At 33.7% G+C, this 15,872-nt stretch overlaps 1 protein-coding gene across 5 annotated transcripts in view; it reads left to right on the forward strand.

Moving 5' to 3' along the window:
- Nucleotides 1–15,872, forward strand: part of LRRC49 (leucine rich repeat containing 49) — a 119,428-nt gene that overhangs the window by 72,938 nt on the left and 30,618 nt on the right. For all 5 annotated transcript variants that reach the window (XM_012768305.2, XM_012768309.2, XM_012768306.2 and 2 more), the window contains one exon: nucleotides 3,490–3,653. In XM_012768305.2, coding sequence (XP_012623759.1) covers nucleotides 3,490–3,653 — 164 coding nt within the window. The remainder of the gene's footprint in view (nucleotides 1–3,489; nucleotides 3,654–15,872) is intronic.

Here is a 15,872-nt window from a genome sequence, read left to right on the forward strand (position 1 = left end):
TTGATTAATTGTGCTGCTTCTTGTTTGAGATATAATAAACTACACTTTTGATTTGAAATTAGACATTTCATATTTAATGACCAAATATATATTTACACATAAAGTTGTCAGATCTGTGGACCACTCTTGTATGACAGCCCAGAGCATGGAAGGGAAGAATGAATGAAGAAATTCCATTGATGATTTAGCTCTAGGCCTGCCAGTATAGGTAGAGACTGGTCTAGGTACCAAATCGCACTTGACTTCACCTTTCAACTGAAATTTTTTTGGTTGTATACCCAATTCAGCTGCTTCTTACCATCACTGTTTGAGGAAATGTGCCATTACATTTTTAGCAAACTTTTAATGTTTGGAAAGTTTTTATGAAAGCTGTGGAAAGTTAAAGTTCATAAAGTTTCTCTTGAAGTCACGAAATAGACTCTTTAGTTATGAGGATTATTTGGCATTTTTATTTTTAATAAGAAGAAAAGCATGGGGAATCAGGAGACCCTAGTTTTAGGACTAGCTCAGAATTGTAATCATGATATAATAGAACCTCAGCATTTGCTGAGGATTGTTTCATACAACCCTAATATTGATTATTAACAAAATGGCTTGGGTTAAATTTAGAGGGATAGGAAGAGTGCATAGACACATATCTTCTACCCTATTTCTTTTCTATCTTTCTGTTTTCCTTGTAACCTTGTAAATAAAGGGAAGTGAGAGTTATGGCATGCACTGGTGTGGTCTTGCCTGAACTGTGAAGAATTGACTCAAATGGCAGAAGTTGAAATTTGGCATCTTTTAAAATATTTGTCACTTTAAAACAGACTTGGCAACTTATTGGCATATAGCTATTAGAAACATAATTGTAGCTGATATGCAAAATGCTTCTATGATCTTTAAGAGTAAACTCTTATTTAGGTACCCCTTGCTGCCTTGCAAAATCTGTAGCATTCTCTAGGCTGTCTGCTTCTTTTTTTCTTGCTTCACAGATGCCTAGAGTCCTCTTCTGGCCTACTGGCCAGCCAGTGATTCCCACCTGACCTCGCCTACACTCCAGTCTTAAAATACCTCTTCCCTTTTCCTGGACCCAATAAAATTAACCATTCTCTTAGTCAACCTGGTGTTGATTTGAATTTAATATTCCAAGTAATGGAAGCTTAACTTTGGCACAGGTATAGGAAAGTGTTTGCATTTTCAAAGACTATTCTGTTACAAATTTGTTAACATACTCAGCGGTATAAAGATATTGTATGCCTTTTTTTCCTAAGCACTGCTATATCTACCTCATTAAAAATATTTATTTCTGCCAGCCCCTGTCAGCCAGAAAGCCAAATGCTTGGAGCCAATATGAAAGCCGTCCTCCATTAACTCACTGCCCTTACCTCTTTCAAAGTGGCCTTGGTACTGAGTAAAAATAACAGCATTGCTTAGATTAAGAATTGGGTTGGCACAATCATCAGCAAATAACTGAAATAGAATTCCTTAAGGTAAGATGCTTTTTTATTACAGATTAGGGAAAAAAATGTTTTTGCAGAATAGCAGGTTTCTACTTGCTTTAGATAAGGGGGACATAAATAAAATGTCAAAAAAATCTCAAAAGACTTTAAGTGTTACCCACTTAATTATACAGAAAAATTTGAAATATCAAACAATAGAAAAAAAGAACCCAGGCCAAAAACATTTTAAGATAATATCTCACTGTGTTGCCCAGGCTGGAGTGCAGTGGCTATTCACAGGCACAATCAAAAGACACTACAGCCTCAAACTCCTGGGCTCCAGAGATCTCCCTACCTTAGCCTCCCAAGTAGCTGGGTCTACAGGTGTACACCACTGCACCCTAAAAAATATTTTTTTTTGAGACAGAATCTCACTCTGTTGTCCTGGCTAAAGTGAGTGCTGTGGAGTCAGCCTAGCTCACAGCAACCTCCAACTCCTGGGCTCAAGGAATGCTACTGCCTCAGCCTCCTGAGTAGCTGGGACTACAGGCATGCGCCATCATGCCTGGAAAATTTTTTTCTATGTATTTTTAGTTGTTTAGCTAATTTCTTTCTAATTTTTTGGTAGAGACGGGGTCTCAAACTCCTGAGCTCAAATGATCCACCCCCCTCGGCCTCCCACAGTGCTAGGATTACAGGCGTGAGCCACCACCTGGCCCAAAAACCACATTTTAAAACACAGAAATAGAGAGAACTTTAAAAAGTTTACTTTTAATTAAGCAAGCACATCACTCTTCATTCCTAATGCCATGCATACATGCTAAAATTTTAGATAACCAAATATAGGCTAAAGGTGCAACTTTTTAGAATTATTCTACTTGTATATATGCACTGAGAACAGAGAATCTTCCTAACAGCCCTTTACTGGCTCCCAGAGCCAGCAGGTAAAGAGGGGTCAGTATCATTTTCAGCTGATTTTTCAAATGGAGGATCGTACTCTTAGTAAAGAGGAAAGGGAAAATGTCTTATTTTCAGCATTCTGATCTAATTGATATGCCACTTAAAAATGTTAAGTTTTGATAATGGAAACTTTATCAGAATAAGGATTACTTTCTAATTAATACATATAAATTTGATAGAAACATTTCGATCTAGCACAATTTCTTTCAGTATTTGAGATCTGCTTTTCTCAATAGGGTTTGTCTGAGAGAATTGACCTCTAATGCCCTAAGTCAGTGGTTCTCAGCATGAGGTCCATGAACTAATAACATTAGCAATATCTGGGAGCTTGTTAAAAATGCAAATTCTAGAGCCCTACTCCATAAACACTGAATCAACCATCTGTTTCAACAAGCCCTCCAGGCGAGTTGAGGTACCCTAAAGTTTGAGAACCACTACTTTAAGGCATACATTGCTTATAATGAATTAATTTCTTTCCTATTCATCTAAAATTGTATTAGTTATCTAGAGACATTTCAACCTAGCACAATTTATTTTAATAGTCTAGATAATAGTTTTTTATTTTCAGACATTACAATTTATGGTGTGAAACTTGGAACACTGATCAACATTGATCAAACCCTCCATATTAGATTATTCCACCATATTATTCCTAATTATTGGGATAGGAAAACTTAAATATTATTCGTTTTGGGTTTTTTTTTTGCTGTGTTTAAACACAGAGGCATATAGATTTCTGCCAATTTAAAATTTCAGATAACATTAACTATATAAAAATTTCTGTCAAATTAAAATTTCAGATAGTGAATTTTCACGCTCCAGTAGGTTATATATTTATTATAAATAAATTCAGTTTCTAAGGACAAATTATTGCTTATATATAAGTTTTTACATTTAGGATGATAGATCATTACTCATATGTTTGAATGCATACAGGCCTTTTGAACCTCATTTTAGAATATATATAAGGTAGCTACTTGTAAAGAATAGGCTCCTTTTAAAAGTATTGTAAGAAGAGTAAGAAGGTACAAACAGTATGCTCCTTAGATGTCACTTCTGCTACAAAAATTGCATTATATAATTCTTGTCGCAATTAACTTTTTCATAGGAGAAGAAAAGATTAACAATTAACAATGTAGCTCGAAAGTGGGACTTGCAACAACGAGTAGCCAATATTGTCACAGCTCAAGATAGAAAAGATTCTGACTCTCCTTCTCAGGACCCCTGTCAGATTGATGGAAGCCACATCTCTGCGTCACCAGAGGAAACAGGGTATGCAATGGCAACTTTTAAGATACTAGCATCTTTAGAAAATTGAATATGGAGTGTGAATGGGAAACCATTTCATGTATAATCATATTAATAGAGCAGTTTTCTTAAGAAAATTTACTGTAATTAGAAGTTTAAATTAAGATGAAAAATTGAAAATATAAATCTGACTATAACCTTCTCTTAACTAAAATATCCTTCAGTGGTTTTCTACTTTTCATAAGAAAAGGTCTAGATTACTTAACATAGTCTATGAGGCCTTCTGCTCACCTCATCTGTTTTCTCCTGCAGCGTCAGCCACCTTCTTCTGGGACTGCAGCATCATTGACTTTCTTTAAGTCTAGTTACTTACTACTCAGAACATTTCTTACAAGAATAGTGCTTTTCTTCCCTGATACCACTCTCTGCCCCTATGTCTCTGATCCTGCCCTAGCTAACTCCAGTTCATCCCTAGAGGTCTTAAGTTTAAACCTCATGTCTCCCTAAAAGCCTTCTCAACTCTAGAGAGTAGATTAGATACCCCTTTTGTCTCTCAGTACCCTGCATTTCCCCTTCTTAGTACTTGCCATAACTATAAATAAATAACTAGCTGGTAATTAATTGTTCCATATGTGTCTTCCCCACTAGAGTGTAAGCTTCGTGAGGAAAGGAATTTTGGTTGGTTGTTTTGACCACTGTTGTGTCCCCAGCAGCCAGCACAAATCCTTAGTCCTTAACTAGTAATAGTAAGCAATGTGGCATAAAATCTGAATAATTACTCTAATTGTGGTCTGTATTATCTGTCATTCCAGTGACTCACAACCTTTTTTCTTCTCAGACATATGTATCACATGATACCTATCCCCAGGTTTATGAGCAATTCTGAGTATACTATCTAGACTCCACATATTTCTCCTCCTCTCAAAGAAGCGTATTGGAATCAAGTAAATGAGAGGGACAAAAAGCGTATATATACTTTAAATATATAAATATATATACACCTACAGCCATCCCTCAGTATCCATGAGGGATCTTGCTGTGTACTTTAAATTATCTCTGCATTAGTTATAATGCCTAGTACAATGCTTCACTTCATTCACATAGATTCAGTGTAGCACTCAGCATGCGACAAATTCAGGTTTTGCTTTTTGGAGCTTTATGGAATTTTTATTTTCTGAATATTTTTGATTCATTTGGCTGATTTTATTGATGCAGAACCCACTAAAACAGAGGGCTGGCTGTACTTAAAAATAAAGCCTAAAACCCAGAGGTAGAATACAATTCAATTTTGTTTAATTTGATGAAACACATTTGTCTTATTACCTTAACCAAACTCTGAAATGTATTATAAACTAAATATAATATAGCTTTTATTTCAAGTTTTTAGCTAGAATTCTTTTAGCCTTTTATATATAAATAATGTAATAAAGGAAATAATTTCAGAACCATTAGAATAATGTTTTAGAAATTTTCTGGACTTAGAGTCTGACATACATTTAGAAAAACATACTTTTTAAATTTTAGTTATAGGATTAACTTATATCAATGTATTTCCTTCAGCTGCCTTGGGAATCTACATGTAGAACTTCTCAGTTCTGTTAGCTAGAAAAATAAGGGAATAAGGATAAAAATTCTAATAAAATGATAATTTATATAACTAATGTACAATTCTTATATAGCCCTAGAGCTATATTTAATATTATTTAAATGTCAAAATATAATTTTACTTGGTTAGAACTGTAATACTTTATAATGTTAAAACTTTATGGCATTGGCCTTTAGATTTATGAAATAATACACATCCATCCTATTTCTGATTTCTCTTTTTTAAAAAAATATTTTTATTCTGTTTTTCTTAAAAAGATTCCCCAGGTCTGAGTTTATCCAAGTAATCTTGCAAATTTCATTCAAAAATATTAATAAGGTTTTAGAAGTTAGTACTTTAATATGTATGACTTATATGTAGTGTGAGGTAAGGGTCTACCTTGATTTTATTTCAATTGACTAGTCAATTTGCTAATATCTTTTCTTAAACTATTCTTTTTTAATAAGAATGCCATCTTTATCTTATGTTAAATTTCCATAAATATGTGGATGTATTTTTGGACTGTCCATTCCATTCTACTAATCTATTTATCTGTTTTTAGGCCAATACCAGACTCTTTTGATAATAGTAGTTTTGTAGTAAGTTTTAATAACTAGTAGGAGAAATATGCTTTAACTCTTCTTTCCAAATTTCAATTCTCACACACATATTCTTCCATATGAACTTTAAAGTTGTTTAATCTAAATAGAAATGTTGAGGATCATATTCAAATCACATTTAAGTTTACTTATTAATTTCAGAAGAATTAACATTGTTATGACAATAACATCACTTTAAGAAATATGGTATGTCTCTCCATTTTTTCAGGTCTTGTTTGATATCCAGAGGGAGCTAACTGGGAAAATGTTGAAAGACTGAAGGAAAATTCTGAGGAACTAAATGAGGTTAGAGACCAATGAAATTGTAGCAACCATAGCCAGAATTGTTGAGTGAGGTTATTCCAGGAGTACAGAATAATACATCCATATTTATGGGAATTTAACATAAGATAAAGATGGAATTCTTATTTAAAAAAGAAAAAATAGTTTAAGAAAAACTATTAGCAAATTGATTAGTCAATTGAAATAAATCAAGGTAGACCCTTACCTGATACTATATATAAGTCATACATATTAAAGTACTAACTTCTAAAACCTTATTAATATTTTTGAGTAGCTAAGTATAACAGTAGAGAAGCTGAATGTCTGATGAAGAACAAGAAGATAAGGGATCAAAGAGAAGGAATAAAAAATTTCAAGTGTGATGACAAAATATAGAAATGATGGATCAGATTGTCTAGGCTAGATTTTTAAGAAATTAAAATGCAAAGGTTGCCAACAGATTGGGAGAAAATTTTATATTTCTGGGACTGGAAGTCTAAGTAACAGGGAAGATGAGTATATAAAGTAAGAGGGTTAATAATGAGCCAGAATAGTGGGAATTTATGGTCAGAGTGAGTTTTTGTGGTTGAAGATTTTAGAGGTAGAACATAGCTAAGTTGACATTAAGAGCAATATGGAGGCCATTTTGTGGCTGTGGGAATGGGTTGGTGGAGAAGAGTAAACGCAAAGATCACCAGAGGAGAGAAGATCAGTTGAAACCATTATTATAGACATTGAAGTTACTAATGGTGGAACTAGGTGTGGAACCAGGGGCCAAAATATTCAACAAATGACCAGCCTTTTCTCCTTCCAGTCTCTGCCTTGCATCCTGTGCTCTTGTTACAGGGCTGTTCACTATTCAGGTTTTACTAGTTTGGGCAGCTGCAGTGAATGAATGCAGGAGTATCTTTTTTATTAAATGATTCTTTTATGTGGCAAAACTATGTCTGATAGACAGATTCCAGGCTATTAATGTGACTTTCCTGACATTTTGAACTTTAAAAGTGGCATATGGCCAAAAATTTCATGACCTCCAAAATACTTTAAAATTATAGAGTCTTCATTTTTATGATTTCAAAAACAAGCAATCAGTTCCAAGAAAAAGAGGAAGTATCTGTTAGTGAAAATTGTTGTGCCTTATACTTATTGCCAAGAGTTTCAGAATTTTTATTAGGAGTTTCATAAAGTCAGAGGCTTTTAAACAAGGAGCACAGAAGAAGAGTTTGGGAGAGATGGGAAAAGTGATGTGTGTGTTCAATGGAGAGATTGTTAAGAGTAATGATCAGTCATTAGGAAAGAGATCCACAATTTCTGACAGAAGATTTACTTTCTACAAATATAAGTTTAAAGTGCCATGAAAACGCTATGACATTCTCTTGGTCTGACCCTTTTTTAATGACCTGAAAACTAGTAAATCGAGGAGCCACAGAAGATATTTATATATGGAAGTGGAAAAATAAAACTTTAGGAACAGACAGTGAATAATGGTAGAGACTATAAAGTAAAATCAGTTACTTATAACTTTTAATGATTGCATATTTTTCTTTAATGTTGTTTGCGAATATGTGATTTCTATAAAATATCTTACATCTGAAAGTTAGAAATATTTTTATAAGAGCTTAGTATCCCTTGTGTTTGTCTAAACCAGGGGCTCTTAACCAAAGGATCCGGACTGTTTTTTTGAATTATAAATCCTTATTTTACTTGACCTCCCCACAGCAGTTGACATAATTGACACTCTTCATTCACCTTATTTTCCTTACACTTATGTGGTTACTCTTTTTTTAAAGTATGTTTTACTGACTCCTTTTCTACCAAATGTTTAAATGTATATCATGTGATTTTTTTTTATAAGATTTAGATATACTTCTTGCTAAAATAGATGAAGATTCAGCTCATTCACCCCCTTTCCTCCCAAAACTATATATCTGTAGTTCTCTTGTTAATAACTTTTATAGTGTATAATTAAATCTCTATTTCTTATTTCATCTGCTATAGATGGTAGCTCTCAAGTGTGTACTGTTCCAGATGAGTCTGTCATTTTTATTTCTCCCACTTTATATGTTGAAAATTAGATTAGCTGTACTTTTCTAATTTCCCTTGTGATTTCTTCTTTGATGGGTTGTTTCAGAGTGTGGTGTTGAATTTCCATATATGTATTAGTTTTCCAGATTTCCTTGTGTCACCGATTTCTAGTTTTATTCCATTGTAGTCAGAGAAGATATTTGTATGAATTTAATCTTTTTAAATTTATTAATACTTGTTTTGTGGCTTAAAATGTTCCATGTGTACTTGGGAAGAATGTATATTCTGCTGTTGCTGGGTGGAGTGTTCTGTATGTATCTGTTAGGTCTGGTTGGTTTATAGTGTTTTCAAGTCCTTTCTTTATGGTTGATCTTCTGTCTAGTTGTTCTATCCATTATTGAAAGTAGTAGGGTATTGGAGTCTCCAACTATTAATGTAGAACTATTTCTCCCTTAAATTCTTTCAATTTTTGCTTCCTGTATTTTAAGAGTTAATTGCATATATGTTCATAATTATTATACCATCCTTATGGATTCATCCATTTTTCAATATAAAATATCCTTCTATGTTTCTTATAAAAATTTTTGACATAGATTCTATTTTGTATGATGTGAATAGCCACACCAGCTCTCTTTTGGTTAGGTTTGCATGGAATATATGTGTCTGTCCTCTCAATTTTAACCTATTTGTGTCTTTTAATCTGGTAGACAGAATGTACTTGGATCGCTTTTTTAAAAAAAAATTCATTCTACTAATCTCTGCCTTTTAATTGGAGAGTAATCTGTAAAGTCCTGATAAGGAGGGACTTATTTCTACCATTTTGCTATTTGTTTTCTCTCTGTTATATATCTTTTTTTGTTCCTCAATTCCTTTATTATTTTCTTCTTTTCTATATAATTGATTATCTTTTAGTGTACCATTTTTTGATTCCTGTCTCATTCCTTTTCCTATATACTTTTTAGCTATTTTCTTGTTACCCTGAGGATTAACATTAACATCTTAATTTATAATAGTCTAGTTTTAATTAATACCAATTTGGTTATAATGTTATACATAAACTTTGTTTCTTTATAGCTTCACCCCCCTCTATGTTGTTATTGTCACAAATTACATCTTTATTTCTGTATTTATTTATTTTTGAGACAGAGTCTTACTCTGTTGCCCGGGCTAGAATGCCTTGGCGTCAGCTTAGCTCACAGCAACCTCAAACTCCTGGGCTCAAGCAATCCTTCTGCCTCAGCCTCCCAAGTAGCTGGGACTACAGGCATGCGCCACCATGCCCGGCTAATTTTTGCTACATATTTTTAATTGGCCAATTAATTTCTTTCTATTTATAGTAGAGACGGGGTCTCACTCTTGCTCAGGCTGGTTTTGAACTCCTGACCTTGAGCGATCCTCCTGCCTCAGCCTCCCAGAGTGCTAGGATTACAGGCGGGAGTCACTGCATAAGGCCTCCATCTTTATTTTTTATTTTTTTATTTATTTCAGGATATTATGGGGATACAAACATTTTGGTTACATGTTATGACTTTGCCCCACCCAAACCATGATTTGGGGTGTGCCTTTTCCCCCCTACAATGCTCACTGCATTCATTAGTTGTGAGTTTACCCACCCCCAACCCTCTGATCCCTGGAGAATATTACTGCCGTGTGAGCACCATAGTGTTGACCAGTCAGTGCCAATTTGATGGTGAGTACATGTGGAGCCTATTCTTCCATTCTTGTGATACCTCACTTTGGAGGATGGGCTCAAGCTCTAATCTGGAAAATATAAGAGGTTCTAGATCACCATGATATTATAATTGAGTAACATTCCATAGTATACATATACCAAATTTTAATAATCCATTCATGAATTGACGGGCACTTGAGTTGTTTTCACATCCTTGCAATAGTGAATTGTGCTGCCATAAACATTTGGGTGCAGCTGTCTTTATTATAGAATGTCTTTTGCTCTTTCAGGTCGATTCATTTATTATAGAATGTCTTTTGCTCTTTCAGGTCGATGCAATTGCTGGATCGAATGGTATTTCTATTTTTAGCTTTTTGAGGTATTTCCAAATTCTTTTCCACAGAGGTTGCACTAATTTGCAGTCCCATTCAGCAGTGTTAAGAGTGTTCCTGTTTCTCCATATCCTCGCTAGCATTTGTTGTTTTGGTATTTTTTGATAGAGGCCAATTTCACTGGGGTTAGATGATATTTCATTCTGTTTTTTATTTGCATTTCTCTAATGATTAGAAATGTTGAGCTGGCCATTGGTCTGTCTTCTTTTGAAAAGTTTCTGTTCATGTCCTTTGCCCATTTATTGATGGGGTTGTTTGATATTTTCTTGTTGATTTTTTTATAATTCTCGATAGATTCTTGTTATTAGCCCATTATCGGATGTGTAGAGAACAAATATTTTCTCCCATTCTATAGGCTGTCTACTTGCTCTAATGATAGTTTCCGTGGATGTGCAAAAGCTTTTTAATTTGATCAGGTCCCATTTGTTTATTTTTATAGCTCTGCGATTGCTTTGGTGGTCTTCTTCAAAAATTCTTTGCCTAGGCCAATGTCTGAAAGGGTCTTCCCTACATTTTCTTCTAGGATTCTTACAGTTTCATGCCTTAGGTTTAAGTCTGTTATCCATCTTGAATTGATTTTTGTGAGAGGTGGGGGTCCAGTTTCAGTCTTCTGCATGTAGCTATCCAGTTTTCCCAGCACCATTTATTGAAAAGAGATTCTTTTCCCCAGTGTATATTTTTGTCTGCTTTGTCAAAGATTAGATTATCATATGTGAATGGTTTCATTTCTGGATTCTCAGTCCTGTTCCAAAGGTCTACATCTCTGTTCTTGTGCCAGTTTAATACTGTTTTAGTTACTATAGTCTTGTAGTACAGTTTGAAGTCTGGTAGACTGATACTTCCCAGTTTGTTCTTTGCTTAAGATATTTTTTTCTTTTTTCCTTTTTTTTCTTCCTTTTTTTTTTTTTTTTTGCTTAAGATTGCTTTGGCTATACGAGGTCTTCTCTGGTTCCATACATAGTGTAGAATTATTTTTTCTAGATCTGTAAAGAATGTAGGGATTGTGTTAATTCTGTAGATCACTTTAGGTAGTATGGACATTTTAATGATGTTGATTCTACCAATCCATGAACAAGGTAGATTTTTCCATCTGTTTACATCTTCTGCAATTTCTTTTCTTAGTGTTTCATAGTTCTCCCTGTCTGTCTCTCAAAATTACATCTTTAAACATTGTGTATGCATTAACATAGATTTTATAATTATTATTTTATGTATTTATCTTTTAAATCATATAGAAAAAAGAGGAATTACCAACTAAAAATACAGTAATATTGGCTTTATTATATATCTATGTAATTATCTTTTCTGATGCTCTATATTTCTTCATATGGCTTCAAGTTACCATCTACTGTTCTTTAATTTCAGCCTAAAGGATTCCCTTTAGCATTTCTTATAGGGCAGATGTACTAGCAATGGATTCCTCAGCTTTTTTTATCAGGGAATATCTTAATCTCTCCCTTATTTTTGAAGTACAGTTTTGCCAGATACAGAATTCTGGATTGACAGGTTTTGGCTTTTTTTCTTTTTGGCACTTTAAATACATCATCCGCTACCTTCTGGTCTCCATATTTTCTGATGAGAAATCAGCTGTTATTCTTATTGAGAATCCCTTGTATGTGATGAGTCATTTCTCTCTCACTGCTTTTAAAATCGTCTCTTTATCTTTGTCTTTCAACATTTTAATTATAATGTGTCTTAGTGTGGGTCTCTTTGAGTTTATCCTAGTTGGAGTTTATTGAGGTTCTTGGATATTTTGATTAATGTTTTCTATCAAGTTTGGGAAGTTTATGGCATGTATTTCTTCAAATTTTCTGTTTTAAAAAACATTCTTTCTTCTTTTTTATCTTCATGTTTGTCCTTCTGAACTCTTATTATGTTTATGATGGTATGCTTGATGGTGTCTTACAGTTTTCTTAGTTTCTGCTTGCTTATTTTCATTGCTTTTTCCCCCTGCTCCTCAGAGTATATAATTTCCATTGACTTGTCTTTAAGATCACTGATTCTTTCTTCTGCCTTCTCAAATCTGCTGTCAAAGCCCTCTATGGTACATTTCATTTCAGTTATTATACTTTTCAACTATAGGACTTCTATTTAGTTCCTTTTAATTCCCATTTATTTATTGACATTCTCTATTTGGTAAGACATTGTTCTGGTTTGGTTTGTTTGTTTGTTTCATTCTTTTAGTATATTTAAAACAGTTGACTTAAAGCCTAGTAAGTCTAATGTATGGGCTTCTTCATGATCACTTTCTATCTATTTCTTTTTTTCCTATGAGTAGGCTATACTTTCTAGTTTCTTTGCATGCTTCATAATTTTTTTTAAACTGGATATTTTAAATACTGTAATTTGGCAACTTCAGAAATCAGATCATCCCTCTTCCCTAGGGTTTGTTGTTGCTGCTTATTTTGGTTGTTCTGTTTGTTTAGTGACTTTTCTGAACTATTTTTGTAAAGACTATGTTCTTTGTCATATTATAGCCACTGAAGTCTCCATTCCATTAGTTTAGTGATCAATTAGTAATTTGACAGAGATTTTCTTAAATGCCTAGAGAAAAGAGAAAAAAATAAACCTCTCTCAGTCTTTGCAGATTGGTTTTATGTTGGGGCACTCTTTCAGTGCTTACCTAGCCAGTTTACAACTCTGCGTTAGCCTTCACTTCCTGAAGATCACCCTGAGGTGATTGCTTAGGGTCTTCTCTGGTATTTTCCATGCATATGTCCAGCCAGCCCTGGACATGCATGTGCTCTTCTAGATTCCCTGGAATATACAGGAGCTTCTCAAAGCCCTATTCTTCCAAGTATCTCCTTCTGTAGTCTCTTCTTTCTCAGGCTTTTTTGGTCTGTCTATTGCTTGTTCTACCTGTTGTTATCTTTAACCCATGTGGCAGCAGCCAGTACATTTTGCCTTTAAATCCTTTTCACAAATGCCACTCAGAAGCCACCTGAGCCCTGCAAAAGTACAAAGGCAAGCCCTTGAGCTGATTCTTCAAAGAGCCATAAGATATATCAAAACTTATAACCACAATTTTTTTAGAATATAGTCTATATTGCTTCCTCTGTTACCAACAGCTTACATCAGGAATGTGAGCTGGTCATCTTCAAGACTACCACCAACCTTGGGAGTGGGGGGTGGTAATAGGATAAGTTAAAATGCCATAGAACTGTCTTTTTTAAATTGAGGGTTTTTTTCTCCATTAAATGTTCTCCTGGCTATTGTAATTTTTTATTAGATTCTAGAGTTCTGAAAAAGGTGATCTGACTTTTTTTGCTAGCATGTGAGGTGAGGTAAACTTATATGTCAAGATTCACACTATAATCATAAAACTTTGTCAATTGGTAGCATTTAAAATTTTTAAACTGATAAATAGTATTTAAGTTTCTATGACTTGACTATTTTAATATTTAGGTAGTATACTATGATTATATCTCCTTTTCTGCTTCCTAAGTCACTCAAGGAGAATAGCCTTAGCATCAAGTTCAAATGGCCCTTTCTTCATTACTTCAAAAGTTATCCAAATCCATGTCACATTTTAGTTTGCTTCATATTTTAGCTATGTCTTTCTTACACAGTTTGCCTCTGGAATTTCTGATTACTTTTTTTTTTAATTGAACAAAGAAATTTGCTGCCATTACTACACTTCTAATTTCTAGAACCCACCTTTCTTGAACCCCGCTTTTTCCCTGATTATTTGCTTCTGGACCATTCTTTACAGTCTGTTATTTTAGATTATTAGCAGCCTTTGGTTCTCTCTTGTATTATATATCTTTCTCCTTTCTCAAGTATTTCTATTCTCTCAACCTCTAGATGGTAGAGCTCCTCAGATTTTGACCCTAAGCTCTCTTCTCACTCACTGATTTCCCTCTAAGCAATTTCACATGTGCTTTGACTTTAAATATAATTTATATGCTGAAGACAACAAAATATATACCTTGTCCTTTATGGCTTACCCATTTAGATTCTGTTTAAGTAAAAAAAAAAAAATATCTTTTACTACAGTGAGATTTAAAAAATATTCTCTCATTTTGTCTTCCTAAAGGCTTAAAATTTGGCCTTTCATATTTAAGTCTTTATTATACCTTGAATTGATGTTTATGTTTCAAATTAAGGTCTGATATGTTGGGTCTATTTTTTCTCCCACAGAAACTACCAGTTAGTTACTCTAGTGCTATTTATTGAGCATTCTTTCCTTTTCTCGTTGATTTGCAGTGCTACTCTGCCATACCATTTTGTTGACAGTGGGAGAAGTAGGTGGGAGAGTTCTTTTGCAAATCTTCAATTAATGCCCCAGTGTTTAGTCTCACTTTTCACTCCTATCCTTTACCATACCTACTATTCTTTCCTTTCCAGTGTTCTAGTGAGCACTTTGGCTGCCATCTTTTTCTTATCCCCGGTGTATATTTAAAGAGACAGTTCTTTTTACCCTTCTTCATCACTTAAACACTTTTTACTTTGCAGCTTCTAGAAATTTACTGAAATCTCCTGTTGTTGGTAGTCCTCCCTTATTGTGCTTGTTGTTGTTGTAGGTTTATACCTTTTCAGTTACTTTACCATTCTTTATTGGGGTCCTAGAGGGAGTGGTCTTAAATACATGTGTTCAGTCTGCTATTTTATCTGAGAGCACAAAGTGAAGAATTTTAAACATTAAAGGTTGTGCTACCATATTTTCTGCCTTTAAATACATAATTAAATTTCTTTTTCTGGGAATGATTAAACCTCCTCTTTCTAAAAGTAGAAAGCTCTTCAGAGGCCCACAAGGTCTTTCCCTTAGTGTTTCAATTTGTTTTTTGATACCACATAAGGTTTTCTATTTTAAATAATCATTTATAGTCTTTAGTATTTCATAATGCCAAAAAAGTGGGTAATTCTTCTGTTATAGTGTCTGTGACCTTTGACTTTTGGGAAACAAGTGTCTATGAAAAAATTATAGGCACAAAAAGGGAAGAAAGTCTATAATGATTAATGATCTATTTATGATTTCACTGTTCACTGTACTTGGGATAGCTCTACAGTAAAATGACATATAGCAGGTTCTTTTCCCTGGCAGAAATGGGAAAGTACTTGGTGTAGTGTTTTCTTTGCTTACATTGGATACATGCAGTGAAGCTGGTTTATTTTTGGTCATTTCCTGTCTATGAACATTGTCGTATTTTAGCCAACACTACTATAATAAAATACAGTGCATAAAACGAATTTCCACACCTACGAATGTTGTAATAGAAATTCATAAAATAAGTTATTATAAGAATCAGCACCACTTATTCATTGGGAAAAGAATCTTCTGAAATATTTTAAGTCTTTATGTTCTAGCCTGTTATAAAAAGCCTAAAGGTAAAAAAAAAATACATAATCCTTCAAAATATTATCTTTTTTTCCATCTAGACATTTATGAGTTTGTTCTACATTTAACCTGGCATTTAGAGACTCATTACTTTATTGCATTAAGTTAATCATCCTGTCTTTTTCTTAATGTCGTCTATTAAGTGAAAAGGCATAGAATATTTTTCTGATTTGTTATATAAAGATAAAATTGAATAGGTGAACATTTAGACTTGAAATTAATAACCACTAAAGATCTTGAAGAGAATTCCTATTTGATGTCATACTGCCTTCTGTATAAGTCAAACATAATTTATGTTCGACTTAGAGAATATATTTGGAAATGTGTTGTAATTCACGGGAAAACAAATT

Source organism: Microcebus murinus, chromosome 6, assembly GCF_040939455.1.
Source record: "Microcebus murinus isolate Inina chromosome 6, M.murinus_Inina_mat1.0, whole genome shotgun sequence".
Classification (NCBI taxonomy): Eukaryota; Metazoa; Chordata; class Mammalia; order Primates; family Cheirogaleidae; genus Microcebus; species Microcebus murinus.